The sequence below is a fragment of the Phacochoerus africanus genome, chromosome 8 (assembly GCF_016906955.1).
Source record: "Phacochoerus africanus isolate WHEZ1 chromosome 8, ROS_Pafr_v1, whole genome shotgun sequence".
Lineage (NCBI taxonomy): Eukaryota > Metazoa > Chordata > Mammalia > Artiodactyla > Suidae > Phacochoerus > Phacochoerus africanus.
In genome coordinates this window covers 13628284-13642808 of record NC_062551.1, presented here as the reverse complement: position 1 = coordinate 13642808, position 14525 = coordinate 13628284, and the positions used below count along the sequence as shown (strand labels likewise).

The 14525-nt window shown below is 44.7% G+C and overlaps 1 protein-coding gene across 2 annotated transcripts in view; it reads left to right on the top strand.

The window, feature by feature from the left end:
• The first annotated feature begins 2837 nt into the window (after window positions 1–2837).
• The window catches only part of VAC14 (VAC14 component of PIKFYVE complex), a 104461-nt gene continuing 92773 nt past the window's right edge, over window positions 2838–14525 (top strand). The window contains exon 1 of one of the 2 annotated variants that reach the window (XM_047789541.1): window positions 2838–3242. In XM_047789541.1, coding sequence (XP_047645497.1) covers window positions 3139–3242 — 104 coding nt within the window. In that variant the 5' untranslated portion in view covers window positions 2838–3138. The remainder of the gene's footprint in view (window positions 3243–14525) is intronic. The other variant, XM_047789542.1, reaches the window with a different exon arrangement.

Sequence of the window (14525 nt, the reverse complement as noted above, 5' to 3'; positions counted from 1 at the left end):
ACGCCAGCGGCCTCTGTTTCCTTTAGCCTTCTCCCTCCCAAACGAGGTTCCTGTCCAGTTATAAAATGCAAGTTGTTTCCCCAAGATAAGCGTGTAGTGGTACCACTCCCTTGTTATATAAGGAGTAAGGGAAACCGTCCACTTTGTCATACAGGTAACTGGTACTAAAAAAAGAAAAAGGCAAAAATTTGAGTTTGTAAGCATTCAGTAATTTGTTACTGTGTGAATGTTTTGCTGCACTCTACACACGTCGTAGTCTTTAAATATGGAGAGCGATTTGAATTACACTTAAATTTAAAATTCTAGCTGTTTAGGACCCCCAAATTCAATCTGACTGGGTGACCAAGACCTGCATTTTTTAAATTTTCCGTAACAATCTCAAAGCTTCTCTAACTCAAGTTCCTAATCTCTCGGTAAATTTGAAGGTAGATGGTAAAATGGGCAGGTGCTTGGAGCCCAAACCATTAGAATCAAACTAATTCACCTGAGGCTCCTCCTTTCTTAGGGAGTCACTTGAATCTAAAATAACTGAAACCAGATGCTAAACATGGCTCCTTTGGTTCAATGTGTATCTCTTTTGATGATGATGGTCTCACATAAGTCTCTCATGAAAGAAAATAAACGTTGTTGAAATGACGGAGGAGAAATAAGGATTTCTACAAATAATTCTTTTTTAAAAAACTTACAGTTTTAAAACATATCTTTTAACCACAAAAGTCATCATTAAATTCTTGTCACTAAAATCTAGAAGAAAACTTAAGTAGAACCTATCATCTTATCAGGAAGAATTTCCTCCCCTAGACTTAAGGCTGGGAAGCATTTATGAAAGCTTACATCTATATGTTTAGATACCTAAGCAAACCAATTTCTTAAAATTACATCTTCAAACCCCCCTGCTAATGAACCACCCAGCTGCATCCTCCTCTGAAGGCTCAACTGGGGAAAGATTCTCCTCCAAACTCCATCAGTGTGTTGATAAAATTCATTCCCTTGCAGTCATTTGACTGAAGTCCCATTTTCTTGGCAACTGTCAACAGGGACTACTTTTCACAACTAGAGACCACTGTCATAGACAGTTCCCTTTTGTTACTGTTTAACTCCTCAAGGCCAGCAAGAGAAGCTCTTGCCCACTTAAAATCTCTTCTAACTGCTTTTAAGACCTCACCTGATTAGGTAAGACCCACCCAGAATAATCTCCCTTTTTAGTAACTCAAACTCAACTGATTAGGGACTTTAATTGCATCATCAACATCTCTTCTTCACAACATAATTGTTAGAATGACAGTCCATCATACTTACAAGACTTGAACACCACCGAGAGGAGGAATTCTGCAGAACTTATACCCAAAAGAGAGGAATTCTTAGGGGCCATCTTAGAATTCAGCCTACCATGGCCTCTCACTTGTGTGCCATGGATTCTGATCTGTGGATTGAAGATAACACTCCATTTTCAAGACTGTCATAAGCTTTATATGAGTGCTTTTCACTCATTACAGAATCACCAACATAATGTTAACATCATTAGAAAAAAAGAAACAACAGGTCCCAAACTGAGTCACTTGTGTGTCACCCACATCAGCAAATCAAGACTTAATATCTAACCTAATTGCAGTTTCAGCTTCTCCCAGGAATGTGATATTTAATTAGTTAATATGGAATTACTTTATCAGCTCTGGTTGGGTAATCTATATTATAGACGCCCCCCCACTCACTCACACACACACACACACACACACACACACACAAACACTTCCCCAAAGGAAGTTGACGTGCCTGAAAAATCCCACTTCCCTTCTGGTTCCCTTCCTGTTCTACCCATTTAAAACCTTCCATTTTGTAAAACTTCTTGAAGCGCCTGTCTATCAGCTAGATGTTATGCTTCCAGAGTCGTGAGTTGTTGAATAAAACCAATTAGATCCTCGAATTTACTCAGGTGAATTTTATTTTTTAACAATATGTAATCCTAATTGGGTAGCACTGTGGTCTGACCTTGTCCTAAGTCTCTGTCCACTGAGGACACTTTGATAAGGAACTCTGATGCATATCCCTGTTACTGCATCTTTATCCACACCGCTTCATAAAGGGCTTTTAAAAATTTTGTCACAAAGCTTCAATTTGTTCCACCATTTGTGTGACTTCAAAGCACCTGAAGGGGCTGCTTTATAGTGGATCCATCTGGAGACCTGTACATTTGGGGCTTCTGGTGTCCGTAACCCAGTGCTCCAGGATATCAGAGCATAGTAAACACACCCCGAGTTCCAAATGCTGGGGTGACAGCCACTGTTGGTATCTGAGATTTTTAGAAGGTAGGCAGATAGTTCTGTTTAATTACAATCCATTTATGTGTTTTAGAAAAATATATCACTATCCAAACCCATGATTTTAGGGCATAAGCAAGGCTAAATAAGAATTTTAAAAAATTTTAAGTGAGTTTGAGAAAATATTTTCTAAATAATGGTACAAGTGACTAGGATATGGCAAAAAGCAAGATGATGTTACTCCAATTTGGGAAATAGTGTTGGCATATGAAAAATTGGTGACAAAGTAATGAAGGAACTAGTGGATTCAGTAAGTAGCAGAAAAATTACGCTAAGCAAGTCAGGCTCCGAGAGCCCCTTCATTCCCACGAACTACAGAAGCCCACCATATGCTAGTCTAACACGCACAGACAGTCCAGTGCCTGGACTACACACCCAACTAAGCCGACCTTAAACCAGACTCAGACTATGCTAATTTGAAAGCGGGAGAAGGTGGAGCCTTGCAGGGGCGTGGCCCCACCTGCTGCTATTGTACAGGGGCGTGACTGGCTAGAGGCGGGTCCTCCGGGCGGAAGGCGGAAGCCGCTGCGAATCATGTGATCCGAAAAACATGGCCTCAGCTCTATGAGCCCGGCAGGTGCCGGCTGCGATAGGATCTCGTGAGCTGCTGGCAGCCGGGGGGCAGGTGTGCGACTACGAGATCCAGGCTTGGGTTCCCAGGCGGCGCGCGGCGGCGGAGCGAGATAGGTCCGGGGCGGCTTGGTCCATGAGCCGACGCCTGAGGCAGCGCGGAGCTGCAGACTCCCCTGGCCCCGGCGCGGCCCGGGCTGCCGCGGGGTGAAGAGTCGCGGGGCACCCGGGAGCGCCCCGAGCTACTACCATGAACCCCGAGAAGGATTTCGCGCCGCTCACACCGAACATCGTTCGCGCCCTCAATGACAAGCTCTACGAAAAGCGGAAGGTGGCAGCGCTGGAGATCGAGAAGTAAGAGCCGCGGGCACCTGGGAGGCGGCGGGATGGGGCGTGGAGAGCGGAGCCGGGACCCCGCCCTGTCTATGCTAGGGTCCCACTCCCCAGGACAGCTCCTCACGGTTTTGCAGCCGGTGTTGCTACCCCACGATTCAGGCCCTTAGTGCCGTGCTTAAGAGCGGGAGATTGGGGGTCCCAGCTTTGCTTCTGACTGATGGTGTGTGACTTGGGCCAAGTTCTTTAACCTCCTGATGCCCCACAGGGCTGCCTGGAGAATGAAGTTTGTTTGCTGCTTAGGGCGGCTGTGAGATGAAAACGTGATGTATGTGTGGTGCTTAATACAGTGTCAGGCACATGGTACAGCCACTGTGATGGAGGAAATGTGGGAAGCCTGAGAATTTGCTAATGATGTTGACCTGCCTCATTTCTTTCCCAGCTTCTTAGAAGTGGAAGGCACACGCTCAGAGGGCTGTTTGTTTTATCTCTCATATCACTCTTCCCTGCAAGTGGAAGTAGGAATAATTTGACCTTTCTTGTTCTGCAGTCTTATTCCATGTACCCTCTTATCTGTGAGGGATATGCCCCAAGACTTCCAGTGGATGCCTGAAACCTTCGGTAGTACTGAACCCTAATATGTTACATTTGGGGTTTTTTGTTTTGTTTAAAAATTTTTATTCGAGTATAGTTGTCTTAAAATGTTGTCAGCCTCAGGTGTACAACAAAGCAAATCAGTTATATGTATATGTATATACATTATTTTTCAGATTTTTTTCCCAAATAGGCCATCACAGAGTATTGGGTAGATTTCCCTGGGCTGTACAGCAGGTCCTTGTTACTTATAGATTCTGTATATAGTGGTTTGTATTTGCCGCTCTCAGTCTCCCAATTTATCCCTCCTTCCATCATTTCCCTTTTGGTAACCCTAAGTTTGGTTTTAGAATCTTTTGAGCCTGTTTCATGAATACTTTTTCTTATATATACATACCTATGATAAAGTTTAATTTATAAAATAGGCACAGTAGGAGAATATTCTAATGGCCAGCATCATTAGTCTTGCGCTTTAGGGCCATTGTTAGGTTTTAAAATAAGGGTTACTCACCAATTGAAAAATGGGTAAAACACCTGAATAGACATTTCTCCAAAGAAGATATACAGATGGCCAACAAGCACATGAAAATATGCTCAACATCACTGATTATTAGAGAAGTGCAAATCAAAACTACTAGGAGGTACCACCTCACACCAGTCAGAATGGCCATCATTAATAAGTCCACAAACAACAAATGCTGGAGAAGGTGTGGAGAAAAGAGAACTCTCCTGCACTGTTGGTGGGAATGTAAATTGATGCAACCACTATGGAAAACAGTATGGAGGTACCTTAGAAAATTATATACAGAACTACCATATGACCCAGCAATCCCACTCCTGGGCATATATCTGGACCAAACTTTCCTTGAAGAAGACACATGTACCCCCATGTTCATTGCAGCTCTATTCACAATAGCCAAGACATGGAAACAACCCAAATGTCCATCAATAGGTGAATGGATTAAGAAGATATGGTACACAATGGAATATTACTCAGCCATAACAAAGAACAAAATAATGCCATTTGCAGCAACATGGATGGAACTAGAGACTCATACTAAGTGAAGTAAGTCACAAAGAGAAAGACAAATACCATATGATATCACTTATATCTGGAATCTAATATATAACACAAATGAGCCTTCCCACAGGAAAGAAACTCATGGACTTGGAGAAGAGACTTGTGGTTGCCAAGCGGGAGGGGGAGGGAGTGGGATGGACTGAGAATTTGGGGTTAATAGATGCAAACTATTGCCTTTGGAATGGATAAGCAATGAGATCCTGCTAGATATAGCACTGAGAATTATATCTAGTCACGTATGATGGAGCGTGATAATGTGAGAAAAAAGAATATATACATGTATGTGTGACTGGGTCACCTTGCTGTGTAGTAGAAAATTGGCAGAACGCTCTAAACCAGCTGTAATGGAAAAAAATAAAAATCATTAAAAGAAAAAGTCAAATAAAGGTTATATGGGGTTTTTAAAAATAAAATAAAATAAGGGTTCCTCAGACACAAGCACTGTAATCCTGGACAGCCTGTCTGATTATCCAGACAGCCACTTACTGGGTGGGTAGCATGTAAAGCCTAAATATGCTAAAGAAGGGATGATTCATGTCCTGGTGGGACAGCACAGGATTTCATCTCACCACTCAGAATGACGTACAGTTTAAAACTTATGGATTTCCCTGGTGGCTCAGCGGGTTAAGGGTCTGGATTAAGGAACTGATATGGTACAGGTTCATTCTCTGGCCTGGGAAATTCCCCATGCCATGGGTGTGGCAAAAAAAAAAAAAAAAAAAAAAACCTTATTTTTTATTTATGGCATTTTCTTTATTCTTTTTTTTATTTTTAAGGCCACACCCACAGCATATGGAAGTTCAGGGCTAGGGGGTGCAGTCGGAGCTACAGCTGCCACAGCCACAGCAATGTGGGATCCAAGGCACATCTGGGACCTAGGCCACAGCTTGTGGCAATGCCAGATTTTTAACCCCCGATCAAGGCCAGTGATTGAACCCAAATCCTCATGTACACTAGTTGGGTTCTTAACTCGCTGAGCTATAACAGGAATTCCCTGGAATTTTCTTTTTAATATTTTCTGATTGCAATTGACAATTGGTAACTGAAACCAAGAATAATGGAGAACCACTGTATGTGTAACCATGATCTGACATCTTGCTTTATTTTTTTAAATTACAAAATAAGGGGAGTTCCCGTTGTGGCACAGTGGTTAACGAATCCGACTAGGAATCATGAGGTTGCGGGTTCGATCCCTGGCTCTGCTCAGTGGGTTAAGGATCCGGCGTTGCCGTGAGCTGTGGTATAGGTTGCAGACGTGGCTTGGATCCCAAATTGCTGTGGCTCTGGTGTAGGCCAGCGGCTACAGCTCCAATTCGACCCCTAGCCTAGGAACCTCCATATGCTGCAAGAGTGGCCCAAGAAATGGCAAAAAGACCAAAAAAAAAAAAAAATTACAAAATAAGGTATTAACTGAGAATATTTTGTTCAGATTTTTCAGATATTTTGCATGTGTATGTTTTCCAGCCACATCTTTGTGGTAAAGTCAGTTGAGTGAGTAATTTCAGAAAAGTAGAAAGAAACAGGTTGTGAAACTGAAAGAACGCCAGTCTGGGCATCAGGAAACACGAGTTGTGGTTTGCCCGGTGCCAATAGGGTAGCCACTGCCCATGTGTGGTTATTTATGTTTAATTTATTAAAGACAAAACCAAAATTTTAAATCCAGTTGCTCAGTCACCCTATGCCTATCTCTCACATGTCAATAGCCACATGTGGCTGTTAGTTACTGTAATGGACAGTGCAGATTTACTTATTTACTTATTTTTTGCTGCACTGATAGCATATGGAAGTTCCTGGACCCCAGGATGGGGGTCCAAGCCCCAGCTGTGCCAACACCTGATCCTCACCTCACTGTGCCACGACAGGGACTCCTGACAGTGCAGATTTTGGAATAATTCCATCACTGCTGAATGCTCTGTTGGACAGCCTCCCTAATCTAGTCTGTGGTATGACTTTCTTTGACCTGGGGCAAATTCCTTGACTCAGTTTCTTAACCTCTGCGCTGTTCACTGCTGACATTTTAGGGCAGATAACTCTTGGTTGTGATGGGCTGTCCTGTATATTATAGGGTTTTTAGTAGCATCTCTGTTCTCTGCCACTAGATATCAGTAGCACTCCATCAGTTGTGCAACCAAAACTGTCAGACATTGCCACAGGTGTCCCCTGAGGGTGAAAGAATCACCCCAGTTGAGAACCACTGCCTAAACTGCTTTGGGTCTTCGTTTCCTTCTCACCTAAAGGGTGTGGATTTTGCTAAGCAGACCCTCCCATTCTGCTCTAACATTCTGTGTGCCCCAAACTACCTCACTGCTTCCATCAAGCACCACTTTTTGAGTGTTCCCTGTTCTCACTGCTGTTTGTGTTTACTCTGGCTCTCGCCAAAGCCAGCCAGTGGTAACAATGAGTATTGCTGTACTGAGTAGGAGACCCAGGCAGATGTACAGATAGGGCTTCATGCCTGTGGTCTTATTGGCTGAAGCTACAGTGACACCTGGTTTTGTCCATCACATGCTCTGCTTCTCAGGAAAGTCTGGCTTTCTCATCGCTTGAGTCCTCTGTTGAGTCCTTAAATAGAGCTGTTCATCTCTGCTTTATTGTTGCCTCCAGCACAACCCATATAAGTGCTCCCACTCTGCAGGCTGTTTTGGAAAGTTTGTGTCTTTAAGGGGGTTGGTTTTGTATCTCACATCTCCCCTGGCTTGTCAAATTCAGGGAAACCCCCCAGGGCCTTAGCTGGACTGTGAACTCCTTAAGAGCAGAGACCCTGTCTTATTTGTCTTTTTTGGGGGAGTGGGGGCCTCACCCGAGGTATATGGAGGTTCCCAGGCTAGGGGTCTAATTGGAGCTATAGCCTCTGGCCTTCTCTGCATCCACAGCCATAGCAATGCCAGATCCGAGCCGCATCTGCAACCTACACCACAGTTCACGGCAACACTAGATCCTTAACCCACTGAACAAGGCCAGGGATTGAACCCACATCCTCATGGATACTAGTCAGGTTTGTAACCCACTGAGCCACAACAGGAACTCCAACCCTGTCTCATTTGTCCTCAGCACTTAGCACAGTGCCTGGCAGCATTTGACAGTCCGAGTCCACAGGAATACATGACTGTATATTTTTGGTGGAGAAATACGATCACAGTCTAAGAACTTTGCTACTCAAAAGTGTAGCCCACATGATGGTTGTACAACTATAAATGTAATAAAATCCATTGAGTAATTTTAAAAAATAAAATAATAAAAATAAAACTAAATTCACTGAATTAAAAAAAAAAAAAAGTGTAGCCTATAGACCAGAGTCATCAGGATCTCCTGGGAGCTTGTTAGAAAGTTTCCAGCCTCACCCCAAACCTGTGGATCAGAATCTGCATTTTAACACCATCCCTGGTGATCTGTGGGCACATGAGAGCTGGAGAAGCACTGGCCTAGAAGACATTGCACTCAGGTTCCAGCCTTCTTCAGCCAGATTTGGAATGAGAAGCACCCTGCTGGCTAAGTTCCTCAGAATGTATGTTTCACAAACTGCTCAGGGACAGATAGGAACTTACTTATGCATCTCCTGAGAGCTTCCTGGTATGTCTGCTTTTAAGGATGCTGATCCTGTTACAGCAGGGCCACACCTTTATGATGTATTTAACCTTAATTACTTCTTTATAGGGCCTGTCTGCAAATCCTGCCACCAGGGCTGCATGAATTAGAAGGCTGGGGTGGGGGGACAATTTAGTCCTTAACTTTGATCATTTTTTTTAAAATGGTCACATGTAGGGAGTTCCCGTCGAGGCTCAGTGGTTAACAAATCCGACTAGGAACCATGAGCTTGCAGGTTCGATCCCTGGCCTTCCTCAGTGGGTTAAGGATCCGGCATTGCCGTGAGCTGTGGTGTAGGTCACAGACGCAGCTCAGATCCCACGTTGCTGTGGCTCTGGCGTAGGCCGGCAGCTACAGCTCCGATTCAACCCCTAGCCCGGGAACCTCCATATGCTGCAGGAGCAGCCCAAGAAATGGCAAAAAGACAAAAAAATTTAAAAAAAATTTTTTAGATAAATAAAAGTGATCACGTGTAAAGCACAGTCTGCCTGACTTGTGGGGAGGAGGATTTGGTCATTGTACACCGCTCATCCCATTTATTTTGCACAGCTGCCCTGTGAGCTGAGACATGTTACCCCATTACACATAGGAGGAAACAGAGGCTCTTTGAGTTTAAGTAATCTTCCCAAGGTTTTGCAGTTAGAACCTGGATGAAAAACCCAGGTTCATCTCTCTCAAAAGGCTTCCACTACAATGAATGGTTTTCCCTGCCAAAAAGAGGACATGTACTTAACAAAAGAAATTTCTTACTTGAATGTCTCCATGGTAGTTGTAACTGCCACTCTCAGTAGCCCAGACTCTATTTGCTCAGAGGACAGCCAGTCCCCCATAGGGTGCTGGAGTGAGGGATTAACATTTCTAATAAGAGGAGGGTGTTTTATCTTGATGACAGGATTCTCAAACACTAAAACCAGAGAAACAGATGCTTGGCTCAAGTGAACACCCCCTGGACTTCAGACTCTCAAGAGCAGGCTGTGTGAAGTGACCAGTATCTGATGGCTAAATGTGAGTCTATTGCGAAACATCCTGGAGAGCTTTTACCAGAGCCTTGTACCAACATGCCCACACAGCTTTCTCTGCTTCAGGTTTTGCAGGCTCTTGGTTTCAGGGGATATAGTCACTGATCAGTCCTGGAGACAAGGTTGGTAAGACTCCAGGCCCTGCTGTCCAGGAGAGTCTAGTGTGGAGGAGAAATGCCAGCAGCTTCTCTGATAAATGAAGTGGGTGCTTCCTCAGCCGGGGGTGCTGTGGCCCACACTGTGGTGGCAAGACCCTCTCACTACAGGATGGAGAGATGATCCCTTCATGGCCAGGGGTGGGCTCACTGCCAAATCTCTGGTGTTCCTGAACTTTGACTTCCAAAGCCAGTGAATGGAGGTGCCCAGACCATGCGCCCTGAGAACACAAAGCTCGTGGAGTAATGAAAATAAAAACAAAAATAAACAAATGGGACCTAACTAAACTTAGAAGTTTGCACAGCCAAGGAAACCATAAATAAAGTGAAAAGACAACCCACAGAATGGAAGAAAATATTTGCAAATGAAGCTACCCACAGGGGATTAATCTCCATAATAGACATACAATTCATACAGCTCAATACCAAAAAAAAAAAAAAACCCAGTCAAAAATTGATCAGAAGATCTAAATAGACATTTCTCCAATGAAGAAGGTAGATAGCTGGCCAACACAGCTAATTATTAAAGAAATGCAAATCAAAACTACAATGAATATGGCACATATGAACCTTTTTCACAGAAAAGAAATTTATGGACTTGGAGAACAGACTTGTGGTTGCCAGTGGGGAAGGGAATGGGATAGACCGGGAATTAGGGGTTAATAGATGCAAACTGTTGCCTTTGGAATGGATAAGCAATGAGATCCTGGAAAGTATATCTAGTCACTTATGATGGAGCATGATAATGTAAGAAAAAAGAATGTATTCATGTAAAAAAAAAAAAAACCTTCAATGAAGTACCATCTCACAGTAGTCAGAATGGCCATTTTCAACCAATCTACAAACAGTTAATGTTGGAGAGGGTATGGAGAAAAAGGAACCCGCTTACACTGTTAGTGGGAATGCACATTGGTACAACAACTATGAAGAGTGGTATGGAAGTTTCTTAAAAAGCTAAAAATAGAATTACCATATGACCCAGCAATCCCACTCTGGGAAATATATCTGGAGAAAACCATAATTCGAAAAGATAGAGAAGTTCCTGTCGTGGCACAGTGGTTAACAAACCCGACTAGGTACCATGACGTTTCGGGTTCAATCCCTGGCCTTGCTCAATGGGTTAAGGATCCGGCGTTGCCGTGAGCTGTGGTGTAGGTCACAGATGCGGATCAGATCCCGTGTTGCTGTGGCTCTGGCGGAGGCCGGTGGCTACAGCTCCGGTTAGACCCCTAGCCTGGGAACCTCCGTATGCCACGGGAGCGGCCCTAGAAAAGGCAAAAAGACTAAAATAAAAAAAGAAAAGAGGGGAGTTCCCGTTGTGGCGCAGTGGTTAACGAATCCGACTGGGAACCATGAGGTTTCGGGTTCGGTCCCTGCCCTTGCTCAGTGGGTTAATGATCTGGTGTCGCCGTGAGCTGTGGTGTAGGTCGCAGGCGCGGCTTGGATCCTGCGTTGCTGTGGCTCTGGTGTAGGCTGGTGGCTACAGCTCCGATTCCACCCCTTAGCCTGGGAACCTCCATATGCCTTGGGAGCGGCCCTAAAAAAGGCAAAAAAAAAAAAAGAAGAAGAAAAGAAAAGAGGGAGTTCCTGTCGTGGCGCAGTGGTTAACGAATCCAACTAGGAACCATGAGGTTTCGGGTTCGATCCCTGGCCTTGCTTGTGGGTTAAGGATCCAGCGTTGCCGTGAGCTGTGGTGTAGGTTGCAGACATGGCTCGGATCCCAAGTTGCTATGGCTCTGGTGTAGGCCAGCGGCTACAGCTCCAACTCGACCCCTAGCCTGGGAACCTCCATATGCCACAGGAGTGGCCCTAGAAAAGACAAAAAAAAAAAAAGAAAGAAAGTAAAAAAGAAAAGATACCTGCGCTCCACTCTTCATTACCGCACTGTTTACAGTAGTCAAGACCTGGAAGCAACCTAAATGGCCAATGACAGAGGAATGGAAGAAGAAGCTGTGCTGCATATATACAATGAGATACTACTCCTCTATAAAAAAGAATGAAATAATGCCATTCGCAGCAACGTGGATGTAATTATACTAAGTGAAGTAAGCCATGCAGAGAAACACAAATATCATATGATTATCACTTATATGTGGAATCTTTAAAAATGACACAAATGAACTCATTTACAAACAAACTCACAGACTTGGAAGAGCAAATTAGGTTTATCAACGGGGAAAGATGGAGAGTTCTCATTGTGGTGCAGCAGAAATGAATCCGACTAGTAGCCATGAGGATGATGGTTCGATCCCTGGCCTTGCTTAGTGGCTTGGGGATCTGGCGTTGCCGTGAGCTGTAGTGTAGGTTGCAGACAAGACTCAGATCCCGAGTTGCTATGGCTGTGGTGTCAGCTGGCAGTACTAGCTCTGATTTGAACACCTAGCCTGGGAATTTCCATATGCCACAGATGCAGCCCTAAAAAGCAAAAGAAAAAAAGGGGGAGGGAGAGAGGGGGAGGAGGAATAAATTAGGAATTTGGGATTAACTGTATGTAAAACAGATATTCAATAAGGACCTACTGTAGAGCACAGGGATCTCTACTCAATATTCTCTAATAACCTATATGGGAAAAGAATCTGTAAAAGAATATATATATATAACTGAAATCACTTTTCTGTACTCCTGAAACTAACACAACATTGTAAAATAAAATAAAATAAAAATTAAAGTAAATTGAAAAAAGATGCTGAAACTCATTGGGAAGATCAGGTGTTATGCGCACTGGTTGCCCTGGACTCCTTGCTTATTGTCCTGCAATAAACATTGCACTTTCTTTCACCAAAAAAAAAATTTGTAAAGGGTGAGTTTATGGCAAGAGAATTATATATCAGTTTTTAAAGATAAGAGTGTCTGTAGGTTGTGAGAGCACAAGCAAAGTGCTCATGATGGGGTCACAGTTGTTGTCACCTGATAGCCAGACATGCCTCCTGCTGTCTGGGATTTGTTTCTCCTTCGCACTTTTTCTGCTGATTATACCCAGGGGATGTTCAGTACGTTTTGTTACTTAACTGACTCTCAGAGCTTTCCAGAAGTTCTCTGGCCCTTCCTCAGAGCACATGTCCCACTTCTCATGTTCAGTTATTGGAGGCTACTGAGCAGGTGGGAACCAAATCGCTTAAGTACTCAGGCAAGCAGATGGAGAAGACGTTGACCCTCCAGATTCTCTTTGGGAAACCGCTGCGTGGCTCTGTCCCCTGGTGACATCATGTTACCTTGAAAACTGGGATGGGTCTCTGCACCTGCCAGGAAAAGAGAGGCAGCCCAATGTCCAGGCTGCAAATTTTACAGCACAGGATTAAACACAACTCTGGATTTATCTTTCTGTCCTTCTCAGAGCCAGGAGCAAAGCAGGTCCTCGGTCCACAGGGAGTGAATGAACGTGATCTTGTACAGTGTGTTAAGATCACACTTTGTCTGACTGTGATCTTGCACTAATAGTGTTACATGAGCATATGCAATGCGGAACTCGCTACATGCATGATCTCATTTAATTCTCTGTAAATGGTGCAAAGGCTCTGAAATCATTAGCCTCACCTTACCTCCGGGGCTGTCTCCTCTGAAGACATCGGAATGTGTGTGCAGTGACTGAAACCTCTGCCACCTCCTGGCTGGGCCATCTAGACATCACCAAATGAAATGGCATTGGGTTCAATGAAATACTACATGTAAAGTGCCTGGCACCCGGTAGGTGGTAGCTGTGATGTTTGAAGAGGTGATAAAGTAACAAGGTGGGTAAAATTTCAGACCTTTAAGTTCGAAAAACCAAGATCTGTAAGTTGTATGACCTTGTGTGTGTTTCTTAGCACCTCTGAGCTTCGGTGCCCACTGTCTATAAAATGGCTGTCATAGTACTAGCTGCATGGCTTATTTTAAGGTTTAAATGAGATGATGCATGTAAAGCACGCGGCACATTACCTGGCATGTAGCACATGCTCAGCGAGAGGTTACTTCCTGCCTTCACAAGAGAAGAACAGGCCTGGGCCTTCATTTAAGCATCTGCAGTACATGCCTCATCTGTGCACCCCACGGCTGGTACAGAAGTGTTCCAGGGATGTCTGAACACTGGGCAGTGGGGAAGACGCAGGGCAGAGCTGCACTTCGGGCGGGGCCTGAGTTCTGCGGAGGGAAGTACCCTCTGTAATTGGGTGTGTGTGCTTTGCAGCCGGTGTGGTTTAAGAAGATGGGTGGGAGATATGTGTCTAGTTGAGAGGCCACAGGCTTGTTGGGTTTTTGAATGTTCATATCTGCTGTGACCTTAAGAAAGGGACTTGGTTTCGCTGAGCTTCTGTTTCAAATCAGGAAGATGAGATAATAATAACTAGACAAGGGGTTGTTCTAAGGGATAAGTGGACCTGAAACAGAATGTGTGCCTGGGAGGAGGCCAGGTCGCTGGTCTTCGTGCAGCAGGTGGCTATCGGTGTGCTGCGTCACAGAGGCCAGGGGTTCAGTGCGGGGCTCTGGTTGTGATGCTGGATGTGGCCCCAGGTTCTCCTTGGGTGGAAGAGGATTCCAAACACGTCCTGGCCTGTCTCTGGCTCCTTCTCTGACCAGGGACAAGGTAGTTGAGTGGCACATTGTGAAGCGTGGAGTCCGCCGGCACTGGGGACTGTGCCTCCCGGGGAATGGGTGTTTCTGCCATCCTGCAGCAGCTCGGACTAGGTGAGCACGGAGGCTCTGAGCCCTCTCTAGAGGACACTTCCTCAGTCAGGGCTTGCAGAGGAGCGAGGCAGAAGCAGATCTCCTCTCTGGCACAGAGAACAGGAATGCCTGTGACCTTGACACCAGCAAAGATCCTGGGGACTTGGGATCGTACATTTCTGGGCCACAGACTACCTTCAAAACGAGTTCAGCTTCAGATCCCCTCCCTGTG